Source organism: Zeugodacus cucurbitae, chromosome 5 (assembly GCF_028554725.1).
Source record: "Zeugodacus cucurbitae isolate PBARC_wt_2022May chromosome 5, idZeuCucr1.2, whole genome shotgun sequence".
NCBI lineage: Eukaryota > Metazoa > Arthropoda > Insecta > Diptera > Tephritidae > Zeugodacus > Zeugodacus cucurbitae.
The window spans coordinates 6884879-6912774 of record NC_071670.1 but is presented as its reverse complement, the minus strand read 5'-3'; the positions used below and the strand labels follow the sequence as shown (position 1 = coordinate 6912774).

The 27896-nt window shown below is 30.7% G+C and overlaps 1 protein-coding gene across 1 annotated transcript in view; it reads right to left on the bottom strand.

The window, feature by feature from the left end:
* Positions 1-27896, bottom strand: part of LOC105219445 (uncharacterized) — a 255025-nt gene that overhangs the window by 143170 nt on the left and 83959 nt on the right. Inside the window, exon 3 of the mRNA XM_054230853.1 lies at positions 358-2122. Within this exon, the coding sequence (XP_054086828.1) occupies positions 358-1834 (1477 nt within the window). The 5' untranslated portion in view covers positions 1835-2122. The remainder of the gene's footprint in view (positions 1-357; positions 2123-27896) is intronic.

Sequence of the window (27896 nt, the reverse complement as noted above, 5' to 3'; positions counted from 1 at the left end):
TTTTTTTTTCAAACTGTTTTCGTTTTCTTAGTTTCACTTAGCAGATAATTGAGGGAAAATAAATGATTTTCAAATAGAAATTTTTGTGTTTTTGTTATTTATTTGCATACTTTCAGGCGCAAAGTGGTTAACGCAACTTCTTGCAGGTCCTTGCAAAGTATTTTTTCAATTAAATAGTCGAAAAGGCCGAGTTTTATGGCCTTGAAAAGAATATCTTTTCATTGATGGGGTTATACTTAATCTATGATATAAAAAAGCATTGCATACTTTTAGTCACTAACACAATTACTCACTGTTCAAAGCCGCACCAAATGTGATTTGCTGTAAAAAATTTAATTTTTTATTGAAAAGGATATGGATTGGTGATGAGCCGCAGACAAAAGTTGCGCAAACTCGAGTCTTGCGTGAACCATCTGAAAGAGGTCTCCGGAAAGCCAGGATATGGCAAATTCGGTTCACCACTCGACGTCGTACTATTCGAGTCGCCATCATCCGAACTGCACGAACCATTGCAGCTCACGCCCGACGATGAAGTATAGGAATCGTCATCGGCCTCCTCATCGACGCGTTGTTTCTTACTGCGCTCCGCCGCGGTGGCGCGTCCACGCTCCAAACTCGCCAACGAATTACGACTGCCATGGCGATGGCGTTGCCTTGTGGCGCTAACTGCACCGGCATCGCGTTCGTCGGTGCGCGCGGCGCGCTCCTCATCGCTGCGCTGTTGTGAACGTGAGCGCGAACGTGATCGTGAGCGTTCACGCGACGACGAAGATTGCGAATGACGCGCATCGCGTTGTTGTTGTGGTTGCGCCGCGTCACCATTTTGCGACTGTTGTTGTTTAGCCGCTTTGCTGGTGCTGCGCTTGCTACTCGAACGTTGCACTCTGGAGTTTTGCGCGCCGCCGTGCGCTTGACTTGTTGCTGATTGCGGCGACGCGGCGCCACGCTCGGGGTTCGTGGTGGCAGCGCTTAACTTATTGCTAGTAGGATTGTTGCTAGTTATTGTTGTTGCTGTAGTTTTTGTTGTGCTGTCACCGCCCGCAGCACCTTTGGCACTTGAGGAACTAGTTTTTCGCTGCTTATTGCGACTGCGCGCGCTCCCACTGTTGCGTCCGACGCGCGGCTGGCCACCGCCGTCGCTGCCCGTGCTGCATTTGCTATGCGCGCTACCGTGGCGTTGCAGCGTCTCGGCGGCATTGCCAATATTGAGCACAACTGCGCCGCCCGCATTGCCATTGCTGTTGCCGCCGCCGCCACCGCCGATGACATGCTCCGTAGTCGGTGTTGCGTTGGAATGCATTTTAGGTAGTGACGCTGTCGCTGGCTTGTTCGAATCACTGGCTGGTTTTGTTGTTGTCGTTATTGTTGCTAGATTATTTGGTGTTGTTGTTTTTGCTGTGCTGTTTGTTGTGGTATTCTCTGCTGATGTTGCTTTTAACCTTGATCGTGTTGCTGCTGCATAGCCGCCACTGCTGTTGCTGCCTTTGCTGCCACTTCGGTGTATGTTGTTGCCGATGTTGTTGCAATTATTGTACGCTGCTGTAGCTGTATGCGTCGCTCCCATCGACGTCGTCGCTGCTGCTGCTTCTGTTGTTCCCACAGCACTGCGCTGCCCATTACTGGCGGCCTCTAATTGTGCGGCGGTCGCTGCCAATTTGCGTATATCGATGGTTTGACATGCGTTCCGATCGCCGCTCGAGTTGCTGCCATGCGTGCGCGGTGTTGCTGTTATTGTTGTTGTGGTAGTTGCTGCTGCTACTGCTGTTGGTATTGTTGAAGTTTTGTTGTTATTCGCATTGCTTAATCTCGACTCCTGTGCGGAGATGTGAAACATTGTATGCAATTGCTTTGTCTACCGCGAGCAGCTATTCAGTGAGGCGATCAGTGTTTTGGTGCGGGAGGTGCTGCAGTAGTGTGTGGAAAACTTCAAATGTGATCGCCTTTTGCAACGGATAATGTTCTGGTACGATTTTTGCTTTGTTTTCGTTTCGTATACTCGTGCGAATGTCTAGAAATTTTTTTTCGTAGATTTTACAGTGCCTTTCAAAAGTGTTCGTACATATAACTTTTGCTGGGGTATGCCATTAATAAGTTTTGAGTGTGGCTTCAGTAGTTTTAATAACTGCAATAAGAATGTAAAAAGAGGAAAAGTTTATGAGAAATATGTTCAATAAACTGTGATAGCAACATAAAAATACTCAATGAAATATATGAAATACTTATATAATTATTTATTTGGATTATGATAAATCAGTGAAGTTGCAGTATTCATATCTATATTATTTTTATTTTTGGATATTTTATTTTATAAATTTGAGTCATTTGCTTAATTGTCTTCAACAAATTGCCTCAGTAGGACTTCTTCAAATACTGTTTTATTTTCAAGGAAAATATTTAAGCTTCACCAGCTATAAATGGAGCGAATAGTATTCGGTTTATACTATTTAAAGCAAAAGCTCAATATTTATTAAAATAAATACATAAACTGTTTGAGAATTTCAGATCAGCTATACTCAATGAACGAAAAAAAATTAAAAAAAAATACAACAATAATGATAAAAATAAAATAAGTTTTTTTAATCAGTTTGAATTTCTCGGAAAGGTATTCAGAATAGTTGCTTTTTTTCATTCTCAAATCAATTGGAATCAACTATAGGAAAAATTTTAAGATTCATTTTTGTAATTTCGGATACTACTTTTTGAGACAAAAAAAAAAGACGAAACCAAAGAAAATTAAAAATAAGAAATGTTAAGGAAACTTAATGTATATATACTAATAACATAAAAAAATCAAAATTTAATTTTAAAATTTGTAGAAGGTTTTTTTTGTTGTTGTAAAATTTCATAGAAATTTTTACCTAAATTTAAAGTTGAAAAAAGTATAAATTTTCTAACTTTTTCTCATACTTGTTTTCTTAATTTTCAAAATAATTTGAATACTATTAATAAGGGAAACATATCTCTACAGGCTTTCAGAAAATGGTGCAAATTAAATAAAAAGTAAAAAAAAATATTTTTTTATTAAAAAACTATATATTTAATAAGAAATTGTTTTTTATTATTATAATTGAACAAACTAAATATTTTCAAATTAAAAAATTTAAATTAATATTTTTGTGTTTAAATTTTTTTAGTTTTTAGTTTTCAATAAATTTATTTTAGAATACAAAAAATTAAAAAAAATTTCAGGATCTAAAATTTTTAATTTTTACAATTAATTTTTTTTTTATCATTTAAATTTTTTATGAAATTTTAGAACAAAATCATTTTTTTTAATTGTTTATACTAATTTTCCGATTACTTTTTATATAATAAAGGGTGATTTTTTAAGAGCTTGATAACTTTTTTTAAAAAAAAAACGCATAAAATTTGCAAAATCTCATCGGTTCTTTATTTGAAACGTTATGCGAAATCAAAATAATTTGAATACTATTAATAAGGGAAACATATCTCTACAGGCTTTCAGAAAATGGTGCAAATTAAATAAAAAGTAAAAAAAAATATTTTTTTATTAAAAAACTATATATTTAATAAGAAATTGTTTTTTATTATTATAATTGAACAAACTAAATATTTTCAAATTAAAAAATTTAAATTAATATTTTTGTGTTTAAATTTTTTTAGTTTTTAGTTTTCAATAAATTTATTTTAGAATACAAAAAATTAAAAAAAATTTCAGGATCTAAAATTTTTAATTTTTACAATTAATTTTTTTTTTATCATTTAAATTTTTTATGAAATTTTAGAACAAAATCATTTTTTTTAATTGTTTATACTAATTTTCCGATTACTTTTTATATAATAAAGGGTGATTTTTTAAGAGCTTGATAACTTTTTTAAAAAAAAAAACGCATAAAATTTGCAAAATCTCATCGGTTCTTTATTTGAAACGTTAGATTGGTTCATGACATTTACTTTTTGAAGATAATTTCATTTAAATGTTGACCGCGGCTGCGTCTTAGGTGGTCCATTCGGAAAGTCCAATTTTGGGCAACTTTTTCGAGCATTTCGGCCGGAATAGCCCGAATTTCTTCGGAAATGTTGTCTTCCAAAGCTGGAATAGTTGCTGGCTTATTTCTGTAGACTTTAGACTTGACGTAGCCCCACAAAAAATAGTCTAAAGGCGTTAAATCGCATGATCTTGGTGGCCAACTTACGGGTCCATTTCTTGAGATGAATTGTTCTCCGAAGTTTTCCCTCAAAATGGCCATAGAATCGCGAGCTGTGTGGCATGTAGCGCCATCTTGTTGAAACCACATGTCAACCAAGTTCAGTTCTTCCATTTTTGGCAACAAAAAGTTTGTTAGCATCGAACGATAGCGATCGCCATTCACCGTAACGTTGCGTCCAACAGCATCTTTGAAAAAATACGGTCCAATGATTCCACCAGCGTACAAACCACACCAAACAGTGCATTTTTCGGGATGCATGGGCAGTTCTTGAACGGCTTCTGGTTGCTCTTCACCCCAAATGCGGCAATTTTGCTTATTTACGTAGCCATTCAACCAGAAATGAGCCTCATCGCTGAACAAAATTTGTCGATAAAAAAGCGGATTTTCTGCCAACTTTTCTAGGGCCCATTCACTGAAAATTCGACGTTGTGGCAGATCATTCGGCTTCAGTTCTTGCACGAGCTGTATTTTATACGGTTTTACACCAAGATCTTTGCGTAAAATCTTCCATGTGGTCGAATAACACAAACCCAATTGCTGCGAACGGCGACGAATCGACATTTCACGGTCTTCAGCCACACTCTCAGAAACAGACGCAATATTCTCTTCTGTACGCACTGTACGCATTCGTGTGGTTGGTTTAATGTCCAATAAAGTAAACTGAGTGCGAAACTTGGTCACAATCGCATTAATTGTTTGCTCACTTGGTCGATTATGTAGACCATAAATCGGACGTAAAGCGCGAAACACATTTCGAACCGAACACTGATTTTGGTAATAAAATTCAATGATTTGCAAGCGTTGCTCGTTAGTAAGTCTATTCATGATGAAATGTCAAAGCATACTGAGCATCTTTCTCTTTGACACCATGTCTGAAATCCCACGTGATCTGTCAAATACTAATGCATGAAAATCCTAACCTCAAAAAAATCACCCGTTACAAGTTTTGTCGAATTAATGCATTTTTTATGAAATTTTGTTTTTGGGAATTTTAAAGTCCCTCTTACTCTCCCACGTTTATACTACAAAAGCATATGTCTGCGTTTGTGCCACCAATAGACCACTCAATATTGATGTGTCACTAATTGCAACACCCGCAGGATAGCAAATAAAAATTACGATAAAAAATAATACCAACAGCAGTGTGCAGCGTGAAGCGTACAAATAAATGCCAAATCAACTGGTTCGGCACGTTTCATTCTGTTTTTCTTCCATTTTTTTTGGTAGCTTGTCTGCTTTTTATTGGCATATTGCTCGCATCGTTTTCAGCAGCAAATTCCTATATAGTTTCTACCTTTGCTGCTTTAATCATTGCACTTGTCGTTGTTATTGTTGTGGTGCGCATACGTGCTTTGGCGTATTATTCTCGCCGTGACATTACGTGGCGTACTACATACGCTTGCCACATACAGCGACGCTTATGGCTGCCACTCACGTTTGCACGCTGCGCAACTGCACATATGCTTTATACATGAGATAACTGGTGAAAAAAGCTGCCACATATTCTTACACACCGCCTTATTATTTGGCAAACGTGTGACATTTACCGGGAATAGCAATTTTACTCTTTTTTTTGGTAGAGAGTGTGTGTGTGTTTCAGCGTCAAGCGCTTGTATAAGGCATTAGAAATCAATTCACATTTCGTGTATAAAAAAATTAATGCACGTGTGAAATATATCAGCTTTTTTGTATGAGTGTTTGTATATTAAAAAAAATAACTGAAACATTTTAAATTTTAAAATTCAGCAAAAAAATTAAAACGAAAAAAATATTTTATCAAAAACGTGTTTTAATTTTTAATGCTCATTAATGCACAAAATAGTACTGATTTCATATTTTTTATTCTCTTTTCAGGTAAGAATATTGTCATTGTTCATACATATTACTTTTGCATACTAAAGTTAATGGAGGTGCTCAGTTGGGTCAGCATTATGTTCAAGACTTGGAATGACCTTATTTCGGGCAGATATCACAGGTTTGATGATTTTTATGTTATAATCATTTTACTACTCAAATTTATATACTTTTGTATACATAGGTATATGTCTATACATACATATGTATTCCATAAATACATAAATACTATTTATATTAAAATGTTGCGTATACGCCATGACTCTCTGACTTAAACCAATATGAAAAGAAGTCCTTAATGATAAAGCGTTTCTTTCCGTTGATGAAAAATTAAAAAATATACGTCCTATCTCACGCTTGCGATAGCTTTAAATTTATTACTTTATTTTAAAAAGATATACTATATGAAATTATGAAGAAAAAAATTAAAATTAAAAAAAAAACAATTTTTTGAAAAAGAAACTTGAAATTAAAAAAAAAGTTAAATATTTTATGGATAATTTTGTACTTTAATTTTGTATTTTTTAAATTCAGTTAAAAAAATTAATTAGCGTATTTAGAGTATTTCATTTAAAACTTCTAAATATTTACGTAAGTAAATAAATTTCGATTTTTTTCAAAAATGTCTAAATTTTAGTTTAAAAATTCCGGATAAAAAGTTAGAAAACTGCTGAAAAAATTAAAAAAAAAAAAATAAATAAAAAAAAATTAAGCAATAGTAATTTAAGAAGTTTACTTTGAATTTAGAAAATATAAAAATTTTATTTCCAAAATATTTTAAACTACTTCCTGCTGATGGACAAAAGAAAATACGTATAATACAACAAAGTAATTTGTTACAAAGAATAAAAATTCTGAAAATTTGATAATAAACATTTTTAAATTTAAAATTATAGGAAAAATATCAAAAATTTAAACTTTTACATTTGAAAAAAAAGTACAATATTAATATAATAATACAGATAATCCCGAACGTAGGAAACGCTAAAGAAATCTACAATTTAAACTTTTTGATTTTGATATTTAATTTAAAAAAAAAGCAACAAAAATGTTATATTTTAAAATAAGCATATTATTGAGCTTTTAGAAATACTAAATATTTCGAGACTATGTCCATCTCAATATTGAAAAAATAAAATTTTAACAATAAATTTAATTTTGAAAAAATTTTACCAACAAATAATTCGAAAAGTAAAAAACACAAAAAACGGGAAATTTAAAAATTTTTATAATAAAAACCATAAAAAAATATTTTCATATTTATTAACAAACATTATGCTTCCAATTTTCAAAATACAGTCGACTCTCGTTAATTCGAAACTCGAGGGACTCTTGAAATATGTAATATCGAAATAAATTTTTATGGATTTTAAGCATTATCATTTTTACTTTCAACATTTCTATAGTAATAACAGCTATAAGTAGTTTTAATGCCTTTCATTATCACAAAATATCGACATATTTGCTTCTTTATATTACAAATGCATTTCTCCTCCTCAAATCCACATTACTCATACGCCCTGTCACACTAATTGCCTACAACATGTTACTCATACGCCATGTGCCACCCAGCAAAATTAAGCTATCAGCACTTAAATTAACGCTGCTAATGTTTTGTGCGATTTAAATCGGCTTACAAGCCTAAAAGTAGGCATTTAAAGCTTACGATTTTTGACTGCACAATTACACCTGTACATATTACAAACACACACACCCACACTTTCCATAATATATTATGTAGTTTCTTTTGTATAAATGTATAATGTCAATTGCACTTGCGTACTGGCCTTGCACTCATTCAGCAGACACGACAGCTGACCTTCATAGCTGTTCTTGTTGTATTGTAATGGCAAATCAAACACAGCTGCTGCCGTAAGCCGACGCTGCTGTCTAGCAGTTAGCGAACAAGTTATAAACAAAAGTTGGCAGTTTCTTACGCAGCTTATTGGCATTGTTGGCGTTTTTTGTTTTCTACCTTGCTTTATTGCAAGCTTTTTTATAAGCTATATTTTGTTTTTGTAGTTTTTGTTATTGTTCTTTTTTTAATTTTTTGTATTTCTTTACTTTATTTTGTCGCTATGTTTTGTTGCGACAGTTTACCTTTACCTTGAAACCACACTCGACCCAAAACCTGCCAGTTCATAGGCTGTTGTAGGCTGCCATTGCAGAAAGTAGTAGCAAAAAAAATAAAAACAACAAAAACTGTTGTAAAACTGCAAAAAACTTGCCACTGACATGACAACTGTCAACTCAATGTCACTCGCACTGCCACGCCTACACACGCTGTGCGTACTAAAATGCATTTATGAACTTTGTAGCTGCTGTTGCTACAGCTCATATTTCAGAGGGTCAAAACAAAAAAAAAAAAACAACAAAAAGAAATACATTATTGAAAAGTGTTAGCTAGGGGTTTTTTGTTATCAATTTTACCGACCTCGCAGAAGAAATGGCTATCAACATATGCACAGAATTTAATAATCTTTTACAAAAAAATTTGAAATTTAATTTTTTTGAAAATCAAAAATGGAAATCTTTTAAAAAATAAAATTCAAATATAATTGAAATTTTTTAAAAAATACTTGGATTTTTTAATTAAAACACCACTTAGAAAACGAAACAAGAAATTAGGAAAAAAATCAACTGTTATTAAAATTAAAAAAAAAATACTAATTTTTGAAAGAGAAATGTACAAATTTAGAAATTTTTTTTTTATATTTTTTATTATTCTAGTTTTTTCTTAACATTTAAAAAAATATTTTTTTATTTTTATAAATTTTTTTTACCAAATTTCTGTTTATTTTTTTTTAATATTATTATTTATATATTTATCATATATTTTTTATAATTTTTTTTTAATTTTTTTTGTGTAAAATCGCTATAAAAAAATTTAACTTTTTTATTTATTTTTTTTAATTATTTCCGTAATGTTTATTAATTGCTATTTCAAAGATATGTATATTTGATTTGTTGTTGTTTTTTTATACAAAAGTCCAATGAAATTAAAAATTTTGCATACAATTTCGTTTAATTTTGATTTTAAATAAATTTATTTCTTCAAAAAAAAAATTAATAATTTTTTAAAATAATTTTTAAATTTTTTTTCATATATTATATAAATCCTGAAAATATTATTATTTTCATGTTTGTTTTTGTTATTAAATTTATAAATTTAATTTTAAATTTTTTTGTAGTTGTCATTTGGATGATTCGTCAACCATTTTACACACTCTTATAACTTGGTCTGTTGTTGCCTCCCCTTCGCTAGTACTTAACTGCGTACTTAAAACAGCATAAGTAATTAAAAAGTTTCGCAATGAAATTTTCAATATTGCGCTCTAATAACATGCGCACACACATACATACACATGCATATTTATAAAGAGAAGATGAGGTGAGCAGTATGCAGCAGTATGAGATAGAATCCAAAGTGAAATGAAAACGCATAAAAATTTTAGTTAAATTGAAAAGTAAGAGAGTGAGAAATTGTTTGTGTGAAAGTTTATGGAGTGTCTTTGGATACAAAATTTCTAAAATGGCGTCAAAAACAATCGAACAATATTAATATATAATTTTTGAAACACATAAACATCTCGGTCGATTTGACGAAGCTTCCAAGTTTTTCCCACCCCAGCTGTCCAATTTATCTTAGTTTTGAGTATTGGAAGCCATGGAAGTTGTCTCTTCTTAACCGACTGAAGTCTGGACATTCACAAAGATAATGTTCTAGTGTCTCGTCACCTTCCACACACGTCGTGCCTTCTGCCAATTCTACTATACCAAGTCTCTGCAGGTGGACTCTTAGGGGTAAGTGCCATGTGATACAGCTTAGTTCTATTTTGCTCAGAATAAGAAGTTGTTTGGTCTGTCCATTGTCAACATAACCCCATATTAGTTTTGATATGTTCCCCTAGCATTGATGCTATAGACAGCGCTCGAGAGAACTGAAAGGTCTAGGGCAGTTTAAAGGAACTGCGTCCCCAGCTGCCCCTGAGTGGGCCAACTCAACCGCCTTTCTCCCGCTAGTCTATTAATTGCCTCTTTGCGTGATCTGACGCAGTGAGATTTCGTGTTGTCGCAGCGGATAGCCTTAAATGTCGCTTGGCTATCCATAAAAAATTGGATGGAGCTGTTTGTTAGGGTGCAAGCCCACTTAGCGCCTTCCCATAATCCGACAATCTCGGCTTGAAATACCGAGTTTTAGTCATTTAGTTTTAAGCTGCTTTCTGTATGTGGGGTTTTACAAAAGAAGCCTGTTAATGTTAGCAGTTGAAAGTAATTTTTGTATTAAAAAATTATCAATTGATTATCAATATGGTAACTGAAGTTTAAAAAAATATGTCGCTTTTAAATTATAAAATAAACCAATATTTTAAAAGAAAACGGAGTGTCCTTAATTATGTTGTCACCAGTGTATATAAAAAGATATTTTTCCCAAAATTAAGTATACAGAAGTTATAGATTTATTGAAAATTTAACGAACAAATTGTTTCCCATCTGAACCAAATAAATTAAACTTGGATTCATCGCTCAACAGTATTTGTTTCCAAAAATCTAAGGGTTTTCCGATATACTCCATTGCATATTTAATACGACTCTTTAAGTTTTTGTTTGATACGTGCGGGTTTTTTCTTGCGATTCAAGAAGACGACATCTGATGGTTCGTGTTGATACATCGTTGGTCAGTTGATCCTTTATCGTGCCAAGGATTTGCCTGGAAGTTAAAAAAGGATTCGCCTTGCAAACTCTACAAATTACAAGATCGTCCTTTGAAGTAGTTTTTCTGGGCCGTTTTTTTTTTTCTTATTTTACTCCCTGTCCTCCGTAATGAATCAAAGCATTGTGAACCATTGATTTTGAGCATAAAAGTTCCTTCGCTACGGCTCTAATGGACATTTTTTCCTTCACGTACTTGTAACTAATCATTTTCCTCAATTCTGGAGTACAACTCTTTTTTCGACCCATATCTAACAGTTTTTTTATTTGATATTGAATATTTAGTTAATATACAAATGATTTATACAACTTACCGCAAGTTTTTGTGTTAAAATAATAAAAAATCCAATAAAAAAATTGGTGTCCTTAATTATGTGACCAAGCACCAGCACACTCAAAATACAATCAATTCATCAAACCGCCGAATTTTAGTAAAAGTGTCTTAATTTGTCACTCAAAAACGTGCTACATTTTTGAGCACAGTTATAATATACCGTTGTAATTTACAGTGGGTCTCTAGGCGAAAATTTAGTGATAAAAATATTGAACTGAAACGCGTGTTTTACTCAACTTTATTTTGTCCCTAATTATGTGGCCACCAGTGTATATTTTTTTCACTTAAGGGGTTATATACAGTTAGAATTTTCAAAAAATCGATTTTTTTATTTCAGTTTCTTAATGTACCTATATTTAAGAATACACACAGAAAATTTCGTATCGTTCCGGTGAATATTTTCAAAGTTAAAAGCAAATGAAAAATTTGAAAAGGCGTTTCAGAGTGCTTGGAAGTACAAGATCCAAACTTTAAACGCGTTTTTCTCAAAATGGTGTTTTCAAAGTCGGTGACCAACATTACTCGAAAACGTCAAGACCGATTAGTCTCAAATTTTAACACGGTCTTCTTAAATATATTTTTTAGTAATTAATCGAAGATTTTTTCTCTCCGATAAATATTTTTTTTTTATAAACAATTTAAGGCCGAAATTTCGGTGAAGAATCGATTTTTTTTTAGAAAAACCGCCATTTTATCAAAAAATTTTATTTTGCTTATTCATTCGATTAATTACTAGATTTAACATTATTTTAACGAAATCTGTTTGGTTTTTTAATTTCGGATGATCCAGTTCCGAGAAATAGTGGTCACCGCAAAACGTCTTTTTTGAGAGGAGCTCCTGGAGATCAGCTGTAGCTCTTTTTCAAATAAATATTTTTACTAGTACTAAGTCTTAAAATATAGTTAAAAGACTTTTTTTTAAGTATATAATGCTCTCATAGAGATTTTTCTCTAGAAAATGTTAAATTATTTTCACATTATGTATTTCATCAAAAAAATCTCCACTCAACCTAAAATTAGCCTCAATTTCCTACAGATTCTCCAAAAATGAGCACTCTCGCATGAATAGCGAGATTAGCCCATCAGCAAGCATGAATACACACTTATAATACTGAAAAGTTATGCCTAATGCAAAAAAATATCACAAAGCTGCCACTCAAAATGCCAAAAAAAAGTTTTTAGCCAAAAAAATTCTAACCTAAAAAACGGAAAAATACAAACATCACATAAAATAAAAATAATAAAAACGCGGCAATAAAAATTGTCACTCAAGGCAGCATGCTTCAGCGTGCATACATTCAACTGCAATTTTGCATATAAAATGCCATATGAATACTTTATTTGAAAGATATATACAAAAATGTTGTAGAAAAATTGAAAAAAAACTGGCAGACAGGCACATTAAATTGCATATAAGTGTGTATGTACTACATACAGATAAACCAAACATAAATGGCATGACAGCCAAACTGAGCGATGCGACGTGACATTGTGCATAATGGGTAATATACAAGGGTTAACTAGATTGTTTTATAATTTTGAAGATTTTACTGAAAATTGTGATCTTCAGTTGAGTAGCTTGGATAAGCTCTGATTAGGTACAATTAAGTTAGGTTATGTTTTCCTCAAATAAATTATTTGGGGTATTGATGGCAGCTCCTGTGCATATATTATATAAATTCGTGTCTGTTTCAGTTATAGAGACTGTCTTTTGAACTATTTTATATGGTTTAATAATGATTAAGTAAGATTAGGTCGACTAAGAAATATATTCCTTGAGTTCGTATTGCTTAAATTAAGCAATATTGAATATTCTGATTATGTTCTACTGTTTAAAAGTAGATTATTTTCCCTAATGAAGTGGCTTTCATTGATTCTATATTCAGTTTATGCCCTTTATATTAATTTTAGGTTAGATTTTGTAAAAAAAAAAGTTCTAATTGTCGGTTTTCCCCAAGCTTGTTTTTGGAACCTCAAGCTCAACGAAGTTCTCATAATTTCTTTTTCAAAAATTTCGATTTTTTTTATTACAGAGGTATATTAAGAATAACAGCCCGACAAAATTCAAAAAAAAGATATTTTTTCAGGTCATAAGTTAAGTGGAGGGTATAAAAAAGCTTTATCATCATAGAGCTGATAGAGGCAAACTGATTAGAGATTTGAAGCGCGCCCAAAATAACTAGAATCAGTAGATAAATTCAAAGAAGCAAATTGAATGTTGGCCTGTGTAATCTGCTACATCGTGTGATGCGAAGAGAGTTTACTATAAAATAAGAGAAGTTATATGGGGTTATTTTTTCTTAACTCGGCCTTATATCAAAATTAGAAGAAAATAAGTGCGTAGATAAGTAGTAATAACTAATAACTAGTAAGATAACTAATAAGTACTGGATAAAAGAAACAAACTTGAATATATTTGTTAGGTTCTTAGGGTGTTTATTATAAATAGTACCAGCTATAAGGGCGAGCTTAGAGTAAATCTGATGTATTTTGAATGTAAGGATCAAAACTTATATAGATTTTTTATTTCAGGCAATGTTTTGTGTGTTAAAAGTTTTGAATAATCCTTCGAAATATGCCTTTCCACACTAAAAATCAAAGAAAGTGTAATCGTAAGAGCATCTTCGACTATTAAGAGCATAAAATATTGAAGTCTCTTACTTATTTTGTGTGTATTCACTCCGATAGCAGAGCGGCAATAGTGTCCTTGAACTCGATGACAGTATGCTCTAGGCTAGTATGGATTGTCTAACATCGTTATCAGTAGCTTCGAACTATTTTGTAATCAGACTAGTGTGGGTACCCGACAACCGCGGACTCGCTGGAAACTGCAAAGCGGATCAGTTTGCAAGGGAGGGTACCCTAACAACATTGACGCCGGAGTGGCAACGTGTGGGTGGTCTGTGGTCCAGCTGTGTTAGAGCACTGTATTCACTGACTTCGAGTGAACTCGCCAAATGCTGGAGAACAACCAGCAACTGTGCAGTAGCGAGCTCTTTCTAGAAAACGGTCCTACCAGCTGCTGTCGCTTAGTAAGACTCATCTCTCGGCAATCATTGTTGTGCTTACTGGTTATTGTCCAATAGGCACACACGCGGTGAGGCTTGAAATCAAGTCTGACGATAGTTACCAAAGCTGTTTAGAGGAAGGCGAAGAGAAATCATTCAAGCAATTCCTCCTTCAATGTCCAGCATTCGCCAGACTTAAGTTAAAGCCCCTCAGGTGGCACATCTTCGGCGAAAGCGGTGAAGTGACTGGAAACGACATTAGCCGACTTAAGTACTTTATAATAGAGTCCAAGCGCTTTATCGTATCAGAAGTCTTTTAGATATCCGTCAGGAGTATCCGGGTATCACAAATGACAGTCGAATCTGTACAAGTGAGATTCTCCGCATTGCCTAACCTACTTATTTTTTATACCATAAGCTCGCAACATTTCATAAATTTTTAAAAAATTTCTTAATTTTTATAACTTTTGCAGTCACCCTCGTACACACATGCAACAACACTTCAGCTACTTTGCAGCACTTTAAAAATGCACGTATATTGCCATGCTCTCCACTTGTATGAACACGTACATCCTGTATGTGTACGCATTTGACGCGTTATTATGAAATGTGTTTGGCATGTCGAAATGTCGAGTTTAACTGTTGCAACGCACACACGCATACACTTACAAATATATGGATATATGTTTTGAGTAGCTGCTGGCAAAGACATGCACAATCCAATTGCCAGCCACTCAAGTGCAGTCAAGCAAATATATACAAATGTGCATATTTAAATGGAAGCTTACAAACACACGGACATATATGTATGTATATAAATCCAAATAGACACACATATATGAACACTCTCACACACACACCCACATTAATAATCAAGCTATGCAGCTGAGTGGATTTATCTTAATAATCAGATGTCAAATTATTTAATTAGTTTAACTTGCAACGTGCATGCTGCATGCCACATACGTACGTTGGCTTAGCGATTTTCCAGCTTCATTTTCATTTCATTTTATATCTACATTCGAGCAGCTCTACCACCTTTCCTACTGCTGCTGCTGCTGCTGCTGCAGTAAATCAACGCCACTTGCAATATTTTCCCTTATTACTGCCATCTTATATAATATTTCCAACTACAAACACACTTAAAAATTACATACGTATGTCAGTGTGTGTGTGTTTGTTTTCATAAATATCACTCGTGTTCCATCCTATCTCCGGCACATGCTTCCGGCAGCACTGTTGTGCATGTTTTGATTAGAACCCATTGATGCAGTAATTTTAGTAGCGTGCGGGTGTTTTTGTGTGTATGTTCGCATTTGCTCGAGTTAACGGTACACGTTATGTGTGCCGTTGCAAAATGAGCAGCGAGGTCAGTAAGAAAATGATTTTCATGTGAAGAGAAGTGAAGTGCAGGTAATATAATATTATGACGTTGAAGTGAGTGGGACTTACTCATTATCGTAACTTTAAAAAATATATATTTTTGAATAAAAAAAGTTTTAGTACACAATTTTAATACTCCATAGCTCGAACTCTTGAATTGTCAATGGAAGTCAAATTTCATACAAAGTACCTTCCGTAACTCCGAGGTCTCTCTAACTCGAAGTTTTTTTGTGGATTATGGTGATTCGAGTTAGAAATGTTGAGCTGTATTTATTTTTAATTTAATTTTTTTAAATATTTATTACTTCCAATATTGTATAAGATGCTTTAGTACTTCAACATTTCAGAACACTACTTTCATAAATTTAATTTTTTTGTTTATAAACATTATTAGTACACTTTTTTGTATAAAAAATTCATTTCAATTTCTTCATTTTATTTTTGTTGAGAGACTGTTTTTTTGGAATATAAAATTTTTAGGACACAATTTAGTACACTTTTTAGTAAAAAGGAATTTTGTTACTATTGTTTTAATAGAGAAATAGAGGTAGCAACTTTTGCTGATGACACAGCGTTTATAGCTTCTAGTGGTACCCCTATAGAAGCTTCGTCTCTACTTCAAAACCAACTGAATATGCTGGAAGTTTGGCTCAACAAATGGAAAATAAAGGTTAACTCCGAAAAGTCTACTCATGTCACATTTGCATTAAGAAAAGAGGAGTGTCCTGCTGTATTTTTAAATAATAAGCAGATTCCTACTAGGGACAAAGTTAAATATTTAGGGATGCATTTAGATCGACGTCTTACATGGAAAAGTCATATTCAGGCTAAACAACAACAATTAAAAATCAAAACTAAACGCAGGTACTGGTTGCTCGGTCGAAAGTCTCAACTTAGCATAGAAAATAAAATACGGCTCTACAAAGCTATTCTCAAACCCATATGGACATACGGCATACAGCTTTAGGGTACTGCCAGTAAGTTCAATGTAGAGATTTTGCAACGTTATCAATCAAAAACATTGCGGTTACTTATTAACGCCCCATGGTTTGTTACCAATGAAGCTATCCATAACGACCTAGGGATTGCCTTTATAAAAAATGAGATCCCAAAATACAGTGCTAGATATCTTGCACGTCTCTCAAACCATATAAACCCGATTGTTGTTTGTCTGTTAGATACAACTTATGAAACTATACGACTAAAACGTTCTCATATCTTAGATTTACCACTTCTCTAAAACTCTCTTAGATTTAAGTCTGGCAAAAAAAAAAAAAACAAAAAAAAAAATTTAATTAAAATGTAAATGAAAATGAATTTTTGATGGATGTATTTAATAACCTAAGTTAATTATATTTTACTTATGTATATGTAAAACAAAAAAAAATGAATCCTTTATGTAGATTTGCTCAAGGACAAATCTACTTCTGTCATTACCTACTAGATCTAATTTACTGAATATCTTAATGTAGATAGATTGTAAATAATAATGAAGTAAAAAAAAAATTGTTTTAACAAATTATTTCATATTATGTTATCTTTTCATATTATTATTGCAGACATTTTTTTAGTACAGAAAGATTTTTTTAGTACACAATAGTACTTTTACTTTAGTACTTTTTATTAAAAAAATACTCAATACTTTTTAATAAAAAATTTATCATTATTGTTTGATTATATTTTTTTGATATTGTTTTTCCAAAAAATACTTTTTAGAATATGCAAATTTTTAGTACAAAATTTTAGTACAGTTTTTGGCACAACAATTTTCTATAATTATTCTCATATTTTTCATATTATTATTGTATGAAAACACACTTTGGAACATACAATTTTTTAGTACAAAATTTTAGTACACTTCTTAGTACAAAAAAGTGAATTATTCACAGTACTATTCAGTGTAGAACAACACATTTTCTATAACTCTTGGTACATTATTCGTTTTTAGTACATAGTTTTGTAATATTTCAGTAAATATTATAGATTTAGCACATTTGGCTGCCTTCAGACATTTCTCATTTCAGAAAAATGTTTAGTACTCACTCAAATTTAGTACACTTGACATTTTGAATAAGTTTTTGAAACCTTCCAAGCATTTTTAATGAATTTTTTAACAAAAAATTTAAAAGATCAAATTTTTAGTACTCACTTAAATTTAGTACATCTACCATTTTAGACCAAAAAAAAGTAATTTAAATCCCCCCCCTTCAGGGGCTTTTGACGTAATATTAAGTTTCTTAACGAAAAATGTTACTCACAACTTTTTAGTACTCGCTTAAATTTAGTCCACCTGAAGTTTTATCACTTTAACAAAGTGAGCTCCTGCAAATCCAAGTACCATTGACGCATTTCTTAACGGAAACGGTTCTCATACACCATAAAAAAAATTTTAGTACTCTCTTAATTTTAGTACACTTGAAATTTTAGTACTTTTAAAAAGTGGTTTATACACCCCCTACACCACTTGCCCATAATTAAACTTCTTATTGACAAAGTTTACTCTTATGCCCTGCCTACTTCAACATAAATGAGAGCGAAAATGCATTTCCATCAATTTCCTACTGGGTCTGAATATACAAATGCTACCATTCACACACACACATAAGCATATATGTACATATGTCTATATATATTTATTTTCCTTTTTACCCATGCGCTCAATGACGTTGCGAAAATTGATAAATTGCCATAGGCTGATTAAAACAAAAACAAACGTAACAAAAAACATCAGCAACAACAACAAATAATAGCTAATAGCTGTTGAAGCGTTAGCATGGCTGCTCAGTTGGTTTTATTTTAATTAATAAAATATTTGCGTACGGCTTATGGATGGTCGATGAGGGCTGGAGATCATTGTACATACGTCGTTGTGGTTCGATTTGGTTTGATGTGTTTATAAAGATACGGTGATGATGGGTTGGCATTAAATAAATATGTGCGTTTGTATTAGTAATTATTTGCACTCTCGCCATTCTCACCCCGAAAGTATGCTTGTGTGTTTGTATACGTATGGGTGTGTGTGTGTTTGTGTGGCGTGATTGCTTGCATGCTTTGATGGATATGTTTTCATTTAACTTTTATACACTTATCAATGTTTATTACACCCACACATTTTCAATAATTATGTATATTGAATATTGAATGGCTAAATGAACATGCATTTGAGTGTTACATAACCTAATTCATTAGCTTCATTAGATAGGAAATGTACTGAAATTTAATACCTGCATGAATAATGAATGTGTGCGGGTGATAGCAAAGTGAAAGGGTATACAAGGGTTTAAATCATTATATGTGGTTCAAGGTTTCCGCATTTTTTATTAATTTTCTTTGATAAAAAACTTTAAATTTAAACTTAAAAAAAATATTGATAAACCTAAAATTTTTTTTTTAACTTTTTTGATATATTTAAATTTTAAAAATTAAAAAAAAAAATTAATTTGAAGCAATTAAAAAAAATCAATATTAAAAAATTGTATATGTAATCGATATTTTTTTATTATAAAAATTAAAATTTTTTTAAATTTTTCGTTTTTTTAATAAAAAAAAACATTTTTTTCATTTAAAAACAAAAAACATTTGTTTAAATATTTTAAACAATTAAAAAAATTAATGGAAAAATTTCATACAACATTTTTCTATTAAAATACATATTTCTACATTTTTTAAATATTTATTTATTTCCAAATTTTTTATGATTTTTTTTTTTGAATTTTTATTTTAATTTCTTAAATTTTTTAATCATTTTATATGAAACAAACGTTTATTATAATATTTCAAGCAAAAAAAAAAATTATATTTTTAAATTATAATTTTAATAATTTAAAAAAAAATACATATTTTTTCGAATTTCCTTATATTTTTTTATAAAAAAATTAATTTTCTCCTTTCGAAAAAGAATTCAAATTTTTACAAAAATCACATCAGCAAACAAGTTTGAAACCATCTTTAGGAATAGCTTTAAATTTACCATTGTTTCCACTCACTTAACACTACTTCCAACATCTCGCTTTCCCCCACAATAAGCTCCCCTAAAAATATTCCCTAGTACTCGCCGCTCGCTACCCTTTTTGACATACCACTTATAACAGCGCATATAATTTTAATTGTGCCATCACCGCTGCTGCTCTTCTTCTTGCCAATTCACTGTCAGCTTACATTCTTACATACACATTTCCTCATCAGCAAGTTAAATTGAGTTTTTATACGGTTACCCTTGCCAATAACAACATAAAAGAATTTTAGCATTCCTTGCCAAGTTCTTAATTGATGATTTGTCAGACAATTTGCAAGCGATTGGCTGTAAATTTTTGAGTGGAAATTTAAGTATTGCACTTCCTGCATAAAAAATGATAGGGGTGAAAGTCGAGTGACGTAAAAAAATTTAATTGTTAAAATTTTCAATATTGCAGGGAAAAGAGGAAAAGGAATACAAGGAAATTTTTATATAATTTAATTAAAAATATAATTTTTAAATATTTAACAAATATTTTTCTTGACTTCTTAATTTCCGCCAATTTATACAAAATAGTTTTTAAAAGTTTGAATTTGTTAGCCCCTAAAATTTTAAAAAATTTACTTAAATAAAAGCAATTTTTGATACCGAAATAAAAACTTGAAAAAAAGCTTTACAAATATTTAAAAAATATGTCTAACAGCCGGTTTCACGAAAGTTTTTAATTGAAAATTAAGTTCCATTTAATTTTAATTTTAATTTTTATTTAACTTTGCACTTAAATTTCTTGCGTTTCACCATTATTGACATTTGGCATCAAAAAAATTAAAAGGCAGGGATGTTAGTAAGAATAACAGCTGATTTATGTAAACAAATAAATTGTATTTCTTTGTCAAAATGGTAAACAAATGGGAATTCAGCTGATAGAAAAGCGTAACCATGGTTACATATGACAGTATTTAAATAATATTTAAATGGCAAAGCGTGACCATTTAAATAAAAATTAAGTCAAATGGTGGAACTGAAATTAATTATTTTTCACTTAAATTTGTTTCGTGAAACCGGCTGTAAATTTCTTATAATTGGGAAAATATTTATAAAAAATTATTTAATATCTTGAAAAATAAGCTTTTAAAATATTAAAAAAAAAAATATTATACATTTCTTAAGATTGAAAAAATATTTAAAACATGTATTTAAATTATATTAAAACAAGTAAGGAAGGGCTAAGTTCGGGTGTAACCGAACAGCAATTTATTTATTTAACTTTATTTTTTATATTATATAATACACAATTTGACCCACATATTCGTCATATATATTGTATAAAGTCCATTGAAAGTTGGAAACCCTAATATAAGGTTAGAAGCACCGAGGTCCTCATGTTCGATATATGGGGCCTTGAAAACCTATTGTCCGATTTCGGTGATTTTTAGAATGGGGCTGCCACACTATTAACATAGTATTTGTGCAAAGTTCTGCCCCGGTATCTTCACTAGTACTTACTTTATATATTGTAAAGTAAACGATTCAGATTGTCTTCAAAGTTCTGGTATATAGGAAGTAGGCGCGGTTGTGAAGCGATTTTCACAACAGATCATTGGGAAACTATTACAAACCAAGTTTCATTGAAATCGGTCGAGTACTTCCTGAGATATGGTTTTTGACCCATAAGTGGGCGACGACACGCCCATTTTCCATTTTGTAAAAAAATCTGAGTGCAGCTTTCATCTGCCATTTCTTATGTGAAATTTAGTGTTGCTGACGTTTTTCGTTAGTGAGTAAACCGACTTTTAGTCATTTTCAAGCTAACTTTTGTATGGGAGGTAGGCGTGGTTATGATCCGATTTCTTTCATTTTTGGACTGTATTAGGATGTGGCTAAACAAAACGACTGCAGAAAGTTTGGTTTATATATCTCTATTGGTTTGCGAGATATGTACAAAAAACTTAGTAGGGGGCGGGGCCACGCCCACTTCCCCAAATTACATCCAAATATGCCCCTTCATAGTGCGATCCTTCATACCAAATTTTATTTCCATAGCTTTATTTATGGCTTAGTTATGGCACTTTATGTGTTTTCGGTTTTCGCCATTTTGTGGGCGTGGTAGTGGTCCGATTTTGCTGATTTTCGAACTCAAGATATCTCAATTTTTCCTCAAGTTACAGCTTGCACGGACGGACGGACAGACGGACGGACAGACAGACATTCGGATTTGAACTCCACTATTCACCCTGATCACTTTGGTATATATAACCCTATATCTAAATCGTTTAGTTTTGGGTGTTACAAACAACCGTTATGTGAACAAAACTATAATACTCTCTTTAGCAACATTTGTTGCGAGAGTATAAAAATGTGCATTAAAAAACATTTATTTCTTTTATAAATTATGTTGAAAAAATCGATATTAATTTCTTAATTGTTTATATATAAAATATGTTCTAAATATAATTTTAAATTATTTATTTTGACATTTCTGAATAAAGGCGTTTTTTTAATAACTGTTTTGAATCTACTATTTTTTTCGAACTTCAAATTTTTTCTTAAAACATAATTTTTTTAAATTTAATAATAACCTCAAAAATTAAAAAAAAAAACATTTTAAAATATGTTCAAAACATATTCAATTTTTTAAATTTTTTTTTTTTTGATCTAAACTTCATTTTCAAAAATATATTTCGAAAATTTGTTAAATATTATTTTGTTTTCAATTTACAAATTATTTCCTGAAAAAGTAATTTTTTTACTCACTTTTCCGAATCTACTATTTATTTTCTAATTTAAAATTTTTTCCTAAATATGTTCAAAATCTTTTAATTATTATTTTTTTTTATTATTTTTAATCTAAAATTTGTATACAAAGTTGTTAAACAAATAAAATAAATTTTTTACTAACTTTTTCGAATCTCCAATTGTTTTCTACTTTTAATTTTCAAAATATATTTCAAAAGATTTAAATTTTTATTTTTAAATGAATGATGATTAAAATGTTTAAATAATTGTAATTTCCAAATTTTTTTAAATATTTAATATTGTTAAAAAAGCAGTTTCAAATTTTTTTTAATATTTTAAAAAAAATTTAAATATTTTTAATATTTCCAATTTTTAAATAAAAAAACAATATGTCTAAAAGAATATATATCTATATTACTTAATTTTCCGATGTATTATTTTTTAGAAATAATTTTTCATTTGCTTTTCTTTAAATGTTTTTACCTTTCAACTTTTAAATTTATAATTTTATTATTATTCAAAAGTATAAATTTTCTAAAATTTGTATATATATATTTTTTTTAATTTTTCAATATTAGATTCTAAAAAACTATAAATTTCGGAATTAAAAAAAAACATATTTTTCAACAGATTACTTTTTTTAGTTTGCATTAAATTTTTTTGAAATTCCTTTTTTTCCTAAAAAAATTTACAATCTCTTTTTCTCATTTTTTAAATATTAGAAAAATATTTTATTTAATTTTCAATATTTTTTCCTAAAAAAATTTTCAATATTTATTCAAAATTTTTTTTTTAATTTAATTTTCAATATTTTTTCTGAGATTTTTTTAAATATTTTTTCAATTTGTACCAAATTTTCAATATTTTTCAAAGATACTTTTTTTAATTTTATTCCAATATTTTTTTTTAATTATCTATATTTTTTTCTAAAAATTTTCAATATTTTTTCCTAAAAAAATTTTCAATATTTATTCAAAAATTTTTTTTCAATATTTATTCAAAAATTTTTTTTCTAATTTAATTTTCAATATTTTTTCTGAGATTTTTTAGTTGTAATCTTAGCATTCTCACATACATATTGTTGCTTAAATGTCTAAGGATTTGGTCATTGGCGGATCTCTTCAATTCAGATAATGCCATTGATTTCCGTGCATACATGACACATGCAATGCATAGAGTATCTAACAATAACTGTAATCTAGAATTTCATTCCCTTCCAATCTCCAATCACCAATCAATACGCTATTCAATTTGTGTTGTCCATTTTGTCTTTGCGTCCCTTCATGCTTATCAATAAACAATGTATTAAAAATCATAGTCACGCACACTACTTTAATATTATATTATATTATTATTGTATTTTGCTGATTGTTGTTGCTATTGCCAATATGAGTATTTGATATTGCAGAGCAAATGGCTAACAGCAATAACAGCAAATGCTTTTATATTCATTTTTCATTCAAATGCGAAGCTTTCCTCTGTTCGTGTGTGCGCGTGTGTGTAAACTGCTTGGCATTTCATTGTCGTTGTCGTTGTCTGCCTGCAGGCGCATGAAATTTGAATACAAATACGTTTATCAAACGCAAACAAATCTAATAAACGAAATGCGTGTATTCGTGTGTGTAGGGTATATAAAAAATATAAAATTTTATTGAGGTCATTGTTAATCAAAAAATAGAAGTAGAGAGCGCAAAATCTATTTATTGTAATTTTTGATTCCACTAAAAGTAAATACGGACTTTTTTACAAACACTCGCACACTAGTTGAGAGCATGATTGCTATTTCGCCATAAAAAAATGGACGCCATCGAGTCTCCGTTGTATTAAAGACCATCCACCCACTCTCGCTACAAACCTTTCTTCTCTGTCATTTCAAGGATATGCGCTATGATTTGCATAATTTGTGCGATTTCGTGGGTAAACACGTTTTTTGGAGAGACACAAACACACATTCTTACATACATACATACAGACATACTAAATTATATATAACTAGAAAGTAATATTTTTGAATAGTAGATACGAAGAAAAAATTCTTTGCGAAGGTGTGAGTGTTCAAACCGATGTGTGCTTTCATATCGAACTCAAGGATAAGCAAAGCGAAAGTTTTTCCTAAGTTATCACAGTATATCAGTATTTGTAGCCAAAGCGGAAACAAACAAAGTTTGTTCGAACAAAATTTATCCTAAAAGTTATGAAGAATTATAATTTAGAAGCTTTTTCGAAAATTGAAAAAGTACTCACAATGCCAGGACTGTCAATATAGCACCTAAAATACCAGAGATGAGGACTAATGTAAGTACTTGGCGGGGTTTGTTTACATTTTGGCCGAGGACATTAACCTTTGACAGCGGTTTGTTTACATTTTGGCCGAGGTCATTAACCTTTGGCCGGGGTTTGTTTACATTTTGGCCGAGGTCATTGACCTTTGGTCGGGGTTTGTTTACATTTGGGTTGAGGTCATTGACCGGAGCATTTGACCGGAGCTGGGGTTTGTATACGTTTTGGGTCGAAGTCATTGACCTTTGGTCGGGGTTTGTTTACATTTTGGGTCGAGGTCATTGACCTTTGGCTGGGGTATGTTTACATTTTGGCCGAGGTCATTGACCTTTGACAGGGGTTTGTTTACATTTTGGGTTCAGGCTAATGGTTTTTGTCCAAGGTTTGTTCAGATTTTAAGAGGTCTCGTGATGTGTTTATAATTTGTGGGGTCATTGTCTTTGTCTGATTTGCATTTTATCGGTCAGGTTTGCTTATATTTTGTGGGTTTATATTTTGTTTATAGCGACAGTTTAGATCAGAGTTATATGTATTTCGAACAGTCTCGTGAAGTTGAATACTAGAAATAAGTAAAGGGTCAAGATTGGGATTACGTGAGGCTATGCTGAATTAATTAAGTTTTTCAGGATATCAAGTGAAGTGTAATTGTCAGGTGCGGTCAAGCTCGATCGTTTAAATTTTTTAGGTGATCAAGAGAGCTCAAGCTTGCTTTTTACTGGTTACAAAAATTAAATATTATAATTTTTTTTAATTTTCTAAAATGTATTAAAAAAAATTTCAAATTTTCCAAAAAATTCACCAAAAATAAAATTTTGTTTATTTCTATAGTAGATTCTATCACCTATTGTTTGCTGCTATTTTAAGCCTCGTAGCTTTAATTTCTACAGAGTTATGGGCAATGAAGCGTTGAGTTTGAATTTATTTAAATTTCATATTAGTGTACTTTTGACTATTTTCGTGAAAGGGAGCAAATGCTTAAATATTAATTTTGGAAAATAACAAGCGATAAGCTTTTTAAAACTGAAAATTTCATAAAGATATTCGCAAAATTGAGCAAGTTATTGTAATTTGTTTGAATGGTGCTGGTAAGGTTGAATCTTAAAATTTTAGATTTTTTTCGATATTTTTTTTTTGTTACAATTATTTGTAATATTTTTTATTTAAAAAGCTATAAATTCATTTTTATTTTGAAAACATATTCTTTAAAAAATTGTTGTGTTTATTTATTAGGTCTACATCTTTGCTTCCGCCGTTTTCCAATAGATGTCTCTAGGGTCAAGCACTGGTCGATTAAATCGATTAAATCGTTTTATATCGATCTTGGACATGTGTGTCAACATTAACCCAACAAAATATTTTTGTAGAGATCTGTTTGCTTCCCAAATTTATTCTCAACTGAAAATAGCACTTTTTGAGCCGATTTTTTGGCATTTGCGGGAATGTCTCTCGGGTGAAGCACTGGTCGATTAAATCGTTTTATATCGATCTTGGACATGTGTGTCAACATTAACCCAACAAAATATTTTTGTAGAGATCTGTTTGCTTCCCAAATTTATTCTCAACTGAAAATAGCACTTTTTGAGCCGAATTTTTGACATTTGCGGGAAATTTTGCTTATCTTTTTTAATTCCAGGAAAAGTGCGGTTGAAGGCTCATCGACATTTGTAACCGTTTTTATACAAAAAAAACTTAAATTTACAAAACAAACGGCGGAAGCAAAGTTGTAGATCTAATATTACTATTTTAGAAAAATATTGTTTCTAAAATTATTATACATATTTATAAAAAAAAAAATATTTATTGAAATATTTATTGAAATATTTTTTTCTTAATTTTTTTTAATTTATAATTATTATTTTCTTTTCAAATGATAATATTAATTTTATTCTATCTTTTAGTTCACATATTAAAATAATATTTAAAATTTTTTTTTTTAAACATTTTCCAAAAATGTTTTTTTTTTTAATTTTGAAAATTAATATTTCTTAATGTGAATCTTTTCAAATGATATTTTTTTATGTTTTAGTTCGCATATTGCCAATTTTTTATTATTTCTCGTTTTAAAAATATTGATTAAATTTTTTTTTTTTATATTTTTAACTTTCTTTTTGCTTAATTAATATATTTTTTTTATTGTCAATTTATTTCTTTGTTTTAATTTTTTTAATTTATTAATTTTTCTGTTTTGATATAAATTTTGTTACATATGTTATTAATTTATTTTTAATGTTTTTTTTTTCATATTTGAATATTAAATAATTTTTTTTTAGTGTAGTTTTTGAATATTATTTCCCATAAATGTTCAAAAATTTCCACTCATACGAGTACTCTGACCTTGTGCCGAAATTTCTTTGTCTCTACTATACATTTACCACCAATTATCTTTATATATCGAAATACCGTTATATATTCTTCGAAATATTAAATTGCCGCTTACCACTCTTCATGAACAATAATATTTGCCCTAGCATATACCCACACTAATATGAGCTTCATTTTTGTTGTGGCACAATTTATGGTGATTTGCGTGAGCCCTCCTCGCCATTGTTTGCTTGTTAATAAGGATTAGTTTTTGCAGCAAACACGATATTACGAGAAGTAATCGCGGTTGAATTAGCATAGAGATACACATGAGCAACATACAAACGCACATAAATTTGGAGATAAATACGGCGCATGCAGATTGCCATCGATTGGAGTGTCTGAATGTATGTAGTGTGTTTATGTGTTTGTGTGCGCTCATTTAATCCTGTTTGCATCTAAAACCCATGCAAATATTGTGAGTATATTTATATGCCGCATTAAATATGCAATACACATTATAAACTAATCTGCGGATATCAGTTGGGTATCAGTTGGCGGGTGTGTATGTGTATAATGTATAATGTATATGTAGTTACAACAAAATGCCAGTAGCGTGTCCTAAAAACCGTTAAAATAACGAGTTGAAGGCTTCATGCGCTGCAATCTGATGCATGTTTTCTTTCAGCGCAAAAAACACAGAAACAAATTTTCACTCACTCTCATTTCGGCCTGCGAAATTAAACATAGCCTCAAAAAACAGATATGCGAGTGGCGCATAAAAAAGCAGGCATTTCAATTTACTTTTTTTTTAATAAAAAATAAAAATATTTTTAATTTTTGTTTGGACTTTTTATGTAGTTTCATTGCAATTTTTCTTTTCATATATTTTTTTATTTTTTTACGCTATACTCTTCATTTATACGCTTCCTCTTTATGCCATTCATTTATGTTTTCCCCATAGATATGCGATTTTTAATATACAAATATAGCTTGAAGATGAAGTTTTGCGGTATTTTTCCAGCATTTTTATTTCTTTTCCGCATACAAATATATGTGAGTGTACATAGAAATATTCCCAGCGGTGTGCTCACATTCGCATTGAAACGCAGAAATGAATGCATATAATGAGTGACTGTACGTTAAGTATATATAAACTT